This window comes from Vulpes vulpes, chromosome 5, assembly GCF_048418805.1.
Source record: "Vulpes vulpes isolate BD-2025 chromosome 5, VulVul3, whole genome shotgun sequence".
NCBI lineage: Eukaryota > Metazoa > Chordata > Mammalia > Carnivora > Canidae > Vulpes > Vulpes vulpes.
The window spans coordinates 65226895-65239558 of NC_132784.1; the positions used below are offsets into that span (position 1 = coordinate 65226895).

The following is a 12664-nucleotide window of genomic DNA, read 5'->3' on the forward strand; positions in this document are numbered from 1 at the left end:
CTGCAGGATGTGTCAGTATTGTTAGGTGACCAATCACATGGACTCACCACAACATGGGGAAGAAGGGGCTCTCAGAACACTCAGCTCACTCTGGGAGATCTATTCACTCAACTCATGGTTAGGATCTGCCACTAAGTTGGGAGAACAGAAGGGGAATTCAGCTTCAGAGAATAAGTACTATGCAGAACATAAGGACTCTACCTCCAACAGGATCCTGCCTCCACCTACATGGAGCCTGCTTCTCCCTCTGCCTATGTCTCTTATTATGGATTTCTTAGCTCCAACCCACAGGAGCTAAATGGCCAATAAGAGACGGAGAAGTGGAGGGACACCTGGGTGGCTCAGTCGTAATCCGGAGTTTCAGGATCGAGTCCCACATCAGGCTCCCCCTGGGGAGCCTGTTTCTCCCTCTACCTATGTCTCTGCCTCTCTCTGTCTCTCATGAATAAATAAAATATTTATTTATTTATTTATTTATTTACTTACTTATTTTATTTATTTATTTATTATTTACTTATTTATTTATTACATTTTTAAAGGATTTTATTTATTTAGTCATGAGAGACAGAGAGAGAGAGAGAGAGAGAGAGAGAGGCAGAGACACAGGCAGAGGGAGAAGCAGGCCCCATGCAGGGAACCCGACGTGGGACTCAATCCCAGGTCTCCAGGATCAGGCCCTGGGCTGAAGGTGGCACTAAACCGCTGAGCCACCGGCGCTGCCCCTAAATAAAATCTTTAAAAGAGAGAGAGAGAGAGATGGAGAAGTGGAGATGAAAAGGTTTTAGGGGGAAAACAGGGGCTATTAGGTAAACCACACAATCACTGAGGGCTAAAGAAAAATCTAAGGCCAGGCTTACAGATACAGTGCCAAAAAAAAAAAAAAAAAAAAAATCACACAATCACATGACCAAGTGGGTAACAGTCAAAGGAGTACTTAGAGGAAAACTTGTAGCCATAAAAATGTTAGAAAACAAGACTGAAATTAAGCATATGGCTCAATAAGGTAGAAATGAGCAAAGAAGTAGAAGGAAACATCTAATAATGTAGAGAAACATCTTGCAAAATTAGTCAAAGAAAATACACAGAATAAAGGACAAATGTCTATTGGTTTTATCAAAAGGTTGTCCCTGGGGGATCCCAGGGTGGCTCAGAGGTTTAGTGTCTGCCTTTGGCCCAGGGCGTGATCCTGGAGTCCCGGGATCGAGTCCCACATCGGGCTCCCTGCATGGAGCCTGCTTCTCCCTCTGCCTGTGTGTCTCTGCCTCTCTCTCTCTCTCTCTGTGTCTTTCAAGAATGAATGAATAAATAAATAAAATCTTAAAAAAAAAAAAAAAGAAGCTGTCCCCTTATTCTGGTTAAAGAACTGCTCTATTCCATGGGAAGCACATGTTGTATGTACAGATTAGGCTTGGGTCATCTTGCCTCTCACCCATCCTCCCTATTCAAGTCCTGGTCACAGTACTCGCTCAGAAGGGGGTCAGTGACCCAAGATGACCAAATGGTCTTCCGTGATATACACAGATGCTCACAAAGGAACTCTTTGCTTATAAGGACTGAATGTAAACTGGAGCTTCCTGCAGAATACAATGGTAGGGAGAGATTGGTCCACCTACAGAAGCATAGATAATCCAAGGAACAAATGAGAGGAGCCCTGACGAAATCATGCTGGCCCTGGATCAGCTCTTCTTACAGCTGTCCTCTTAGACTTATGGTCAATGAGCCCTGGTTTGCTTCTGCTAGGTGGAGTTAGATTTTGACGCTTACAAATTAAGAAAGTCCTGGGACACCTGGGTGGCTCAGTTCAGGGTGTGATCCTGGAGTCCTGGGATCGGGTCCCGCATCGGGCTACCTACATGGAGCCTGCTTCTCCCTCTGCCTATGTCTCTACCTCTCTGTCTCTCACGAATAAATAAAATCTTAAAGAAAAAAAGGCAGTCAAGTATCTACCCCTTAAAAAGGAACCAAACACAGATGTTTTTATAAATAAAGCCTACCAAACTTTAAGCAACAAAAAACTCCTGTTCTACAAATTATTTAAGAACAAAGAAATAGATTAAATGTCTTCAAATCCATTCTACAAGGATAGCATAGGGCTATACCAAATTGGGACAGGGAAATCATTAAAATAAGAAGTAAAATTGGCCCAGAAATAAATATTAAAATCCTAAAGAAATAAACACTCTAAGTGGAGCTTATATGAAATTGCAAGGACAGCTCAGCATGAGAAAGTCTGTTCATGAGAAGCAGCTCAATAATAAAACGAAGTCTTTTGGTTATCTCAATAGACATCGAAATCATTGCTATTAAATAAAGGGGAAAAGCCTTCAGTAAGCTGGGAACAGAGGGAAACATTTTTAGCCTAATGGAGGTTATCTACCAGACACCTAATGCAAGAATTGTGTTACGTGACTTATGGGAACAGTTCCCACTGGGAGAAAAAACGATACCACCCAACATTATACTGGAGGCCCTGACCTCTGTGACCCCTAAAAAGAAACAAGTGTAAAGGATAAAGCTACCACTAGGAGAACATACTTGGACCTCCCAGAAAGTCAAGAGGATCAACTGAAAAACTATGAGAACAAAAGAATTTGATTAGCTCAATTAGGTGAGCAAGGATGGACAGTTTTCCCTAAATGCCAGTGATGGGCAGAAACGTAATTTCAAAAGATCCCACTCATAACAAGTAACTCTAAAATTTCCAGGACTAAATTGAACCAGAAATGTGAAGGACCCACATGAAGACAAACTTATAAAAGCAAGTACATACCCCATTTCTGGTAGGAAAATTCAAAACTGTTAAGATAGTATTTTTCTGCATATCAAGCTATGGGATTTAAAACCCTGATGAAAATCTCAAAAGGATTTTTATTTTTATTTTTTTTTTCAAAAGGATTTTTAAATGCAAATTGCCAAGTTCCTTCTAAAGTTATGTAAGAAAAAACAGGAAATTTTCAAGGAAGAGTGGGCCAGGATGAGGGAGATAGATTAAGTAATGCCATAAAATGTGGTATGTGCACATAACATCAACAGATGAGAAACTCAAAAAAGAGACCCACATGTATGCAAGAATTCAGTTTATTTTAAAAAGGTATTTTAAATCTGTGAGTAAAGAATGACCCATTCAACAGATGGTATAGAGACAAATGACTACCCCTTTAGGAAAAAAAAAGTTGCCTCCCATAAAAAATAAATTTCAGACAAGTTAGATATACACACACACATACATATCCTTAACTCATCTGAAGTTTATTTTTTGTATATATACACATACATACAAATATATAGACATGTATATATTTAAAGCTCCACTAAGATAAAATAAGGTAAAGTGAGCAAGGAACAGATAAATGAACCAGTAGCTGGAGATGATGTGGAATCAGTGACAGGCCTTTCAGATTGTTTGAGACAGGAGATTCTATAGCACCTCTGCCACTAACATATCCAGTAGAGAGGATGGCAAAAAACAAAACTCACATAAAGTCCTTAAACAAGAGGATAAGCTCCAGGGCACAAGAGAAAAGTTTTAAGTCCCGCTGGATTACATGGGGGGAAGTTAAAGGACAATCCATGAGCACATTTGTAGGGTGGGTAATGAGGACACATAATGAAGTATGTGGTCCTAACAGGGGAAGGGGGAATTGGTAGACAACATACAAGTTTTGAAGTACAACATCCCAGAGATCTGCTAGGCAGTGCTGAGCATCCACCTGAGGTTTGTAATTATGAATTTAAGGTAAAACTAGTGAGTTAGGTTGGCTGTTTTCTCTAGCATTTACTTGAACACAGGCACAGAAGTGAACAGCTGGGTTAGCCAAGGTTAGATCTTACTAGATGAACCAGCAGGGAGACAAGTGAGTGGAAGGTGTAGGTGGAATCGATGTTGCACAAGGAAGGGAAGTGAAGATAGGAAAATAATGGTAAGAATGTGTGTTGGGGCAGTGGGGGCGGTGGTTGTGGTTGAGGATACAGAGGAGGGAGTTGAGCAGGTAAGCACGAAAACCAGGAGGCAGTGATTTTACAGATACTTGAATTCAAGAGGAGTGGCAACTCCTATCAACGTCAGGGGTGCAAGGAGTGATCAATGAGGTAGGCACCAATGAGACTGAATAGGCCCATCCATGGGGTGGAGAAAATGGTGGTGGAAACAGGGGTGGAAGACTCTAAGCCGGGAGTTAAAGTGTTCAACGTCTGAACGGTGATTAGAAGATCAATGTCAACAATGGAGAAGGGGTACATAGCCAGAGGTAAAAGCTTAAAAAAAGAGGGATGACAATTTGCAAGAGAGCTGGGGAGTGATGTCTGAGTAGCCACAGAAAAGCCACTAATCAGAGGACACACACAGCAGTTAAGGAGGTGGGCACTCCTATAGTCACAGTGACTAGAAAGCCAGGAAAAGCAGCTTACGAGGCACTATGAAATTCATCCTGAGTGTCTCTTAGAGGCAGGGGGCACTAGGTCCTAGAGCTGTGTTCCTCAATGGCTGAGTCAGTACTAATTGTAAGCATGCAATACAGAGGGATCGCTCCCAGTTATTATTAAATACATGCCAGAAGGCACAGCACAGGCCCTGGTGCTTACGAGTGCTCAATGAGAGAAAGAATCTAGGAAAGGTTCCAGCCATTTCCATTTCTTACCCATTTAGGACCTGCACCCGGGGGACCCATCAAGGAGCAGTTCTTAACTTCACCACAAGTCCCTCCTCCCTCCAAAGAGCCACTCAGACACCAGCACAAGTCATTACCCACCAGGGGTTTAATTCTCCTTGAGAAGAAGATCAGTTCAGAGAGGGGCCCTGCCTTGTCCCCCATGCAGGGGGAGGGGATAGAGAAGAACTGCAGAGCACCCTGAGAATGTCCAAGCGCAGAGGAGCCAAGTACTCGTCCCTGAGCAAGAGGAGAAATGGGTCCAGGGACTCAGGCTGCCTCCTCCTCTTCGCTCTCCTCCTCGCTCTCATAATATTGTCTGCGGTTGGTGTTAACAAAGAGATCAGAATCATCTTCAGAGCTGGATTCTTCTCCTGATGACTGTGGCTCTGCAGGGAGTTCTGGCTGAGTCTGTCTGCATGGGGGAAAAGGGACAGGGTTAACCCAATGCCTTCTGGGAAAAATAGGTCTGCAATCAAGGAGCCCCACAAAAAGGAGGACCATATGGCCAACAAAAGCTCTCTTAAACAAAAACAAAAACAAAAAAAACTCTCTAAAGACTATACCTCCCAGCCCATATCAAAAGTTTGCTAGAACTACTGGATTTAACAATAATGATTTTACAACCATGAACTAATGCTCAGTGGACCCACCCCATATACCAAGTATTATGCTAAGCAATTTTATAAGCATTAACTCCTTTAATCCTCACAAAGCTCCCACTTTACAGGCAAAGAAATCCAGGCTTAAGAGATCAAGTAACCTGCTTAAAATGATTCATTTACAAGTGGCAATGCCACAATCTTAATCTGGGGCATCTCACTTTCAAGCTGTACTCATATCCACATATTTAGGAGCACTCATCAGGGACTCTACATAGGAAGAAAGAATGTCTCTATTTTCCCCTCAAGGTACCAAAGCCTAAATCCCTATTTTTTATCATAAGGCTTGTTTCTCACCTGTTCCTGTTGTTGTTGTGTTTCTCAGCCACTTCTGAAAAGGCCTCAGGCCTGTGCCAAGAGAAGAGCCAGGGTAAGAAAGGACAGAAAAATGGATCAGCAAAAAAGCTGTTTCCAGCTATCCCTGCCTGGGATGCTATGATCTTCCTTCCTACAATTCCATAGCTTAGAAGTCAGTATCCCCAGAAATGAGGCAGCCAATGACCAAAAGAACTACCCTACCAGAGCCCTTCCTTCTGTAGAGAGCGTACATGGTCTTTGCAGAGCACAAAGGAGATCTCAGCCTTCACTTTCTCTCCCTCTTCAATAGGGTCAACAATGAGGAAGTCCCCTGCAGGTAAGATAGGAGAAAAAACATAATAGATCCAGCTTGTAATGGGGAAAGCCAAGCTCTCAGGAAATAGTTGTCTCCTAGAGGGCTGCCTCTCTCACCTCTCTTGATCCAGATGTTCTTACGGTATTTGGAGGGCATGCTCACCAGGAAGCGCTGCCCCTGGGCTGTCTCCACCTCATGCAGATTGTTCCCTGGGGTCCTGAGTACCTGGTCCAAGAGTGACCAAGAACTCATCAGCCTCATCAGTCAGCTCAAATACCCGGTAAGCTGTGCTACACCCTACCCCCATCACAAGGGCCCACGAGGAGTAGAGGGATGGGGAGGCAGAGCAGCTTATGCCCAATGCCACTCACCCTCACGATCTGCTGCTGGTCAGAGGGCACCATGTGCTCCCCCAGCACCTCCTTCACCACATGCTTCCTCTTGGTGGCCTGAGACATGCTGGGTCCTGTCCCAGGGGGGTGAGGGACGCAGAGACTGTCAATTCCTGAGTTTCTTGGATGACAAGTTCAGAACCCAGGATTGTTCTGAAAATGGAGAGATCCTTTTTACTAAGGAGTGACTGTGTCCTGGTTAAAAACATGAACTCTAAAACCTAATTACTAAGGGGATCCCTGGGTGGCTTAGCGGTTTAGCGCCTGCCTTTGGCCCAGGGCGTGATCCTGGAGTCCTGGGATCAAGTCCCACGTCAGGCTCCCTGCATGGAGCCTGTTTCTTCCTCTGCCTGTGTCTCTGCCTCTGCCTCTCTCTCTCTCTGTCTCTCATGAATAAATACATAAAAATCTTTAAAATAAGTGAGTAAATAAAACCTAATTACTAGGATTCAAATCCTTCCTTGGCTCCTTCCTAGCTGTTCAACTTCACTAGCTTCAGAGAAAAAATAATAATTAAACCCAATCACTATTAGTAGAATAAAATAATGCAAGCCGAGCACTTAGAACAGTGTATGGCAAACAAAAACAACTCACAAGTACTGGCAAAATCACAGAAACCGAATACCAGGTTCTACAGAAGTTATTGTGGAAACCTCTCAGGAAGGAGTGTGAGATAAACTGTATATTCCTCAACATATTCGTACATCCTCTGTGTAGCACAGCCACGTAACACAGATGCCCAGCTTATCAACACACTACGGTCAAAAACCAGTGAGAAGACAGCGCGATGGTCCACTCCAGGAACGAGTTAACAAAAGTCGGGTAAGCCGGCTCGGTCTGCGGCCACTGCCAGGTTTCTGACGTGGGTACTGAGAAGACGAGGACCGGCACCATGAAGGCTGATGGTTTTCAAAGGAAACTCCGAGGTGTGACCTCTAGCTGCCGTCCCCTGCCCACCCCCTTCCCTATCCTGGAAGAAAGACGCTCAGAGACCGACACTTACCCTCTGCCCTCGTCTCCCACGGGCGGTGCCCGAACGACCTTGTTCTCCAGACTGGACGCTGAGAGCGGCTCGCCCACGACTCAATTCGTAGCTGAGCCAACGAGGGCACAGCAAAGGGGTCCGCCGGCAGACAGACGCACACTCAGGTCGCCCGCGCTTCCGACTCCTCCTAGCCGGGTGACCACTAGCACTCTAGAGTCGGACCCTTCCGAACACCGTACTTCCGGGGCTATCTCGGAAGCTCACCAGCCGCCCTCCCCGCCTGTCCGTCTCTCTAACTCTTCCCACCTCCGGGTCGGCCAAGGTTAAGTTCTTGAGTTCCCGATGCCGCGCAGCGGGGAATGGAATTTTCTCCAAGGCCTCAGGTCCCTGAGACCGGACAGGCTGCCCGAGAGGCGAGACCACATAAGGCAGCTTGGGCTTCCCGCGAGGCAACCCGCAAGCGGTGCCTAGTAAGGGCGCCGTTGAGGTCGGGAGCGCTTCCTCTCTATGGCTCTACGCGGCTAGAAGTGCCCAGAGGAATTTTTTTAAAAGCGGCTCTACAGACGACCCGGAAGCGGAAGTGGAAGAAAGTTCTAGTGAGTTTGAGATATCGGTGGGAGCAGCCGGGTGGCGGTAGGAGCCGTTACGGGAGCCGGAGCTGCTGGTGAGCGTTCGCCGCGGAGCAGGACCCGAGCTGGACGCGGGAGGGGGTGCGGGGAGGAGGGGAGGAGAGGGGCCTTAGCCGGGTAGCCGGCCAGAGGAAGCGCCCTCGGAGCCGGCCCGGCTGCCGTGCGGGGAGAGGGCGGGGCGCGGCGCGGCGGCGCGTGGAGGGGGCGGGGCCGGCGGGCGGGGGGCGGGGAGTGCGGACCCGCGGGGCTGGAGGAGCGGGTGTACGCTTTTGGGTTAGTGCCCTCGCTCTGGGAGCGGCGCGTGCGGGCGAGTGGGACCGAGAGACCCTTCATTTGCTCCCTTCTTAGCCCACCAAGGTCACAGAGGGAGTGACAGCCTCAAGGAGGACCCAGGCTACCGACTGGGAATCTTCCCGCTGCCCCGCGTGCGCCACCTGTGAGGGCGGGCTAGTTTTTCCCCTGGGGCTGGACGAGAACCCGGTTCCCACAGAGAACGATTCTTTTGCCTAGCGGGAAAAAGGCTCTTCTTGGACCTCAGTTCTCTTACCCATGAGCCGAGGAGATCTGAGTGAGCCGCCGTAATGGCTGGATTAGTTTTCACTTAATATAAATAACATTGTCACTGGGCCCTTGGGAGTTACTGGTTTGCAGCCCTAACTTAACCTTTTCTTGGGATTCCCAGATTAAGCTGATCAAGATGACAACCTCCCAAAAGCACCGAGACTTCGTGGCGGAGCCCATGGGGGAAAAGCCAGTGGGGAGCCTGGCTGGGATTGGTGAAGTCTTGGGCAAGAAGCTGGAGGAAAGGGGCTTTGACAAGGTGTGGGTGGCAGCATGCACCTGGGGGATGGGGGTGAGGGTGGCCTCACTTTGTGGGTGAGGAAAGTGAGAGTAGATGTTGAGGGTGGCCTGAGGAGATAGCCACAGCTTGCCCACTTCCTAGGCTCATGTGCTTTGGATGCCACAAAAGTGGCTTTGTTCTTTCTTGGTCCCATGGAACACTTAGCAGCATGCCCTTTCCCCGTTTGCAGGCCTATGTGGTCCTTGGCCAGTTTCTGGTGCTAAAGAAAGATGAAGATCTCTTCCGGGAATGGCTGAAGGACACATGTGGTGCCAATGCTAAGCAGTCCCGGGACTGCTTCGGGTGCCTTCGAGAGTGGTGCGATGCCTTCTTGTGAGGCTCTCTGGATAGCCCCCAGTCCCAAGCCCCAGCATGGAGTCTCCCGAGTTTGCAGCCGCGTGGGAACTCCTCCCCTGTCCTCTACAAAGGAAGAGATTGCTATTGTTGTACTCACTTCTGATGTACTTCAAGGTCTTGGGAGTTCTCTTCCTCTCACCATTTCAACTTTTTTGAAACTCTCACTCTTGCATGCATCTCCCCACTCCTTCCCCCTGCCAGTTTCATGTCAACAATTATCAGCTTTACCGAGTGAGTTCCTGGCCCTTCCCTCACCCCCACCCCCACTAGTCTGGTCTGTTTTATGCTATTTGGCTCCTTTTTTTGGCAGAACAGTCACTGTCCTTGTAAGGTTTTTTAAATCAATAAAGTCAGTGGCCTTCATGACTGGGCTTCATGTGTTGAAAAGCAGGTGGGCTGGGACTTCCCCAGGGACTGACCGGGTCTGCTACACTCCTTTATCAGTACAGATCGAAACTGGCAGCTTCCTTCCCACTCTGGAGGGCAGCCATGTGGGCCTCACACAGGTGCCTTGGAGTGTTCTTAGTAATCTGACAAAGAGTGTGGGTTGATCCCTTCCTGGGATCTGGGTGGGCTGTGATATTCCAGATACCAACCGAGTCAACAGCTGGGCTAGGCAGCACCTGGTGGAAAAATCAGTGGGAGTCAGGAATACCAGGAAGAGGGTGGATCAAATGTGGGTTAGAGTTCGTCTGCCAATCCTCATATACTCTCCTGGCCTCTAAGAGAAGTGGGCAGGGCTCTGGTCGTCTGGCTGGTCCTCTTAGGGAGGCAGAAAAAACATAAGACATCACAGTTGTAGGGGCCTGAGTTAGTTGGGTACGTTTTTGTCCTGGTCTTTGTTGAACTCTTAGTACAAACCAGGTCCACAGCTAAGATCTTTGCAAAATTTTTTTCTCCCACAGTAATAAGTAGTTGTTTTCTTTTTTATAGGTGAGGAAACCAGAGGCTCAGAAAGACTGAGTAATATGACCGTGGACTTACTGCTAGGAAGGAGTCAGGTTGGTTCTTAAAATGTAACTCAAAACCCATGTACCTGAGGGCCCTTTGTTCCCTGGTCATGTCACTTGGCCTCTCCGAGCCTCAGTTTCCCCACTTGGAAAATGAGGTTGTAAGGATTGTATGAAATGCTAGCTGTCTAGCACCTAGCCCTGCTTAGATTTCATTCCTTCTGTGGAGCATCATTGAGAACTACTTGCTTACAGAATTTTCCTCAGAGGGCTTACAGTCTGGTGAGGAGAGAATAACAAGTATTAAATGCAAAAATTGGGATACTACGAGAAGGTTCTCATGACCTCAGGGTAGGGAGAAATTAAGGAAAAGTTGATAAACTCACTTCCATTTATAGAAACTTTGTTTGCCTAAAGATACTATGAAGAAGGGTGCCTGGGTGGCTCAGCTGGTTAAGCATCTGCTTTTGGCTCAGGTCATGATTGCAGGGTCCTGGGATCGAGCCCCCGCATTGGGCTCCCCACTCAGTGGGGAGCCTACTTGTTCCTCTGCCCCTCCCCCTGCTCATGCTTTCTCACTCTCAAATAAATAAAATTCTTAAATAAAAAATAAAGATACCACAAAGAGAGTAGCGATGTAAACCCAGGGTGGGAAAGAACATTTGCAACACACTTAACACAAGACTGCATCCAGAGAACATGACTATGATAAAGACAAAGCAGATAACACAATAGAGAAAAAGGCCTGTAAAGCAGCCATGAGAAGAATGTCCAAATGGTGAATAAGCTTGTGAAAAAGTGCTCAGGCACAGTAGTAGTCGGAAATGCAAATGAGATGCCATTATACACTCACTGGCAGAAATTCTAAAGTCAAACAATACCAAGTGCTGATGGAATGGAGCAAGAGTGGCTGACATCCATCTGGTGGGAGTAGAAATTGATCTGAACCCTTGGGGAAAACAGGCATTTTCTGGTGAAGCTGAAGTGACCCATCCTGTGACCTGGCAATTCTACTCCTGGAGCTGTTTCAAAGGACATTCTGCATACCTGCACCTAAATTTGTGTTCACAACGACTTTGTTTATAACAGCCCCCAACTGAACCGACTCTAATGGCTGTCCATACCAGTGACAACGAACAAATGACAGGTGAATTTCAATGCTGAGCCAACAAAAAAACGTCAAATTGTGTGATTCCATTCACATAAAGTTAAGTGGATTCTTGCTCTAATCTCTATATAGATGGTAAAACTAGAAAAAGCAAGAAAATCCTTATTGCAAAAATCAATAGTAGAAAGAAGTATTAGTTACCTTCGTGAGGAATGGGGAGGCTTGGGGTGAGGGTGGCAGTTTCCATGTTTTTACCTGTGTGGTGGTAATACAGGCATTGACTATTTGTTAACTGAACATATGTTGTGTGTGCTTTTCTGTATATTAGCTACATCTCAGAATAGTAGAAGACTAAAAGGAAACCAAAAGTAAAGCCCCAGGAATAGAGCAATTATGTGATTAGTTGGAAATCATGAGGGTTCAGTTCAGATCTGGGTCTGGAAAGTGAGCAGCCACCCTGGAAGGGTGCCAGGTGGCCAGAGTAAGGTTCAGCTTGTGTTACTTAGTGGGAGGGTGCCGGCCTGACTCCCAGACTGAGCTGGGAATTCAGGCTGTCTGTCCCTAGAGTTTCAGGCTATGTTTCTGATACTCTCCCAGATGGGTCCAGGGTCGCCTCAGAGTCCCCTCAGCCTTGACCCTTTGTGTTGTGACGCTGTCATACAGGCCTGGTGTGCTTAGGCAGGAGCTTGGCAGGGCCATGGTCTTCCCCTACCTCAGTCCTGATACTGCCAGATTGTTGCTGATGCTCTGGGAGGTAATGGAGACTCCCTCCTCCTCCACAACACTCTTCTGATGGCTCCTGCCCATGCTGGTTATCAGGTTTTGACTCTCATGGTTCTGGCATGAACCACCCAGCAGAAGCCCGTGGGACGTGCTGCCTGTTCTGCTTCCTCCCCGTGGGCTCTTCTCTGCCTCGCCTACAGGCTTTGTCCCTGAAGGGGCTGGAGCCCGCTTTCTCACCTCTCGCTTGGGGCTCCGGCAGTGTCTGTGACACGTTAGGTTGAAACCCCTTATCTTTGGCCCCTTAATGCATCCCACACAAGTTCCTGGTTCAGTCTTAGAACAGCAGGAGACAAAGGGCATCTAGAATGTACCTTGTGACAACGTGGCTTCAGAGATCCAGTCCCAACTTAGCCTCCAGGACAAAGGACCAAGACCTAGAATATCAGAGAAAGCAGACCTGAGACCAGCAGAATGTTAGTAGGAGGTTATTTAAATGTCAGCCCATGGGGTGGTACAGTTGGTTAACTGTCTGACTCTTGGTTTTGGCTCAGGTTGTGATCTCGGGGTCATGAGATCAAGCCCCACGTTGTGCCCCATGTCTCACCCTGCACTTAGCACAGAGTTGGCTTAAGACTCTCTCCCTCTCTCTCTGCCCCCCAACCCCAAATAAATAAATCTTAAAAAAAAAAAAAAAAAAAAAAGCCCTCCTTCCCTCTAGTAAAACAGCTGCTGAGCAGTTATGAGGATGAGTGAGTGTG

At 47.2% G+C, this 12664-nt stretch overlaps 2 protein-coding genes across 3 annotated transcripts; one reads left to right on the forward strand and one right to left on the reverse strand.

Moving 5' to 3' along the window:
• Positions 1–3062: 3062 nt before the first annotated feature.
• EIF1AD (eukaryotic translation initiation factor 1A domain containing) lies at positions 3063–7823 on the reverse strand. Its single transcript, XM_026004395.2, has 6 exons — positions 7317–7823; positions 6293–6466; positions 6038–6146; positions 5828–5936; positions 5606–5656; positions 3063–5061 (listed from the first exon to the last, which is right to left on the reverse strand). Exons 2-6 carry the CDS (start codon positions 6377–6379, stop codon positions 4917–4919), a joined length of 501 nt encoding a protein of 166 aa, XP_025860180.1. The 5' UTR covers positions 6380–6466; positions 7317–7823; the 3' UTR covers positions 3063–4916.
• Positions 7824–9488, forward strand: BANF1 (barrier to autointegration nuclear assembly factor 1). 2 transcript variants are annotated; one of them, XM_026004396.2, is made up of 3 exons: positions 7824–7962; positions 8610–8747; positions 8959–9488. In XM_026004396.2, the coding sequence occupies exons 2-3, from the start codon at positions 8625–8627 to the stop codon at positions 9103–9105; spliced, it is 270 nt and encodes an 89-aa protein (XP_025860181.1). In that variant the 5' UTR covers positions 7824–7962; positions 8610–8624; the 3' UTR covers positions 9106–9488. The 2 variants fall into 2 exon arrangements, with proteins under 2 accessions (XP_025860181.1, XP_072614540.1); XM_072758439.1 differs by lacking the exon at positions 7824–7962 and adding an exon at positions 8281–8363.
• The last annotated feature ends 3176 nt before the right edge of the window (positions 9489–12664 follow it).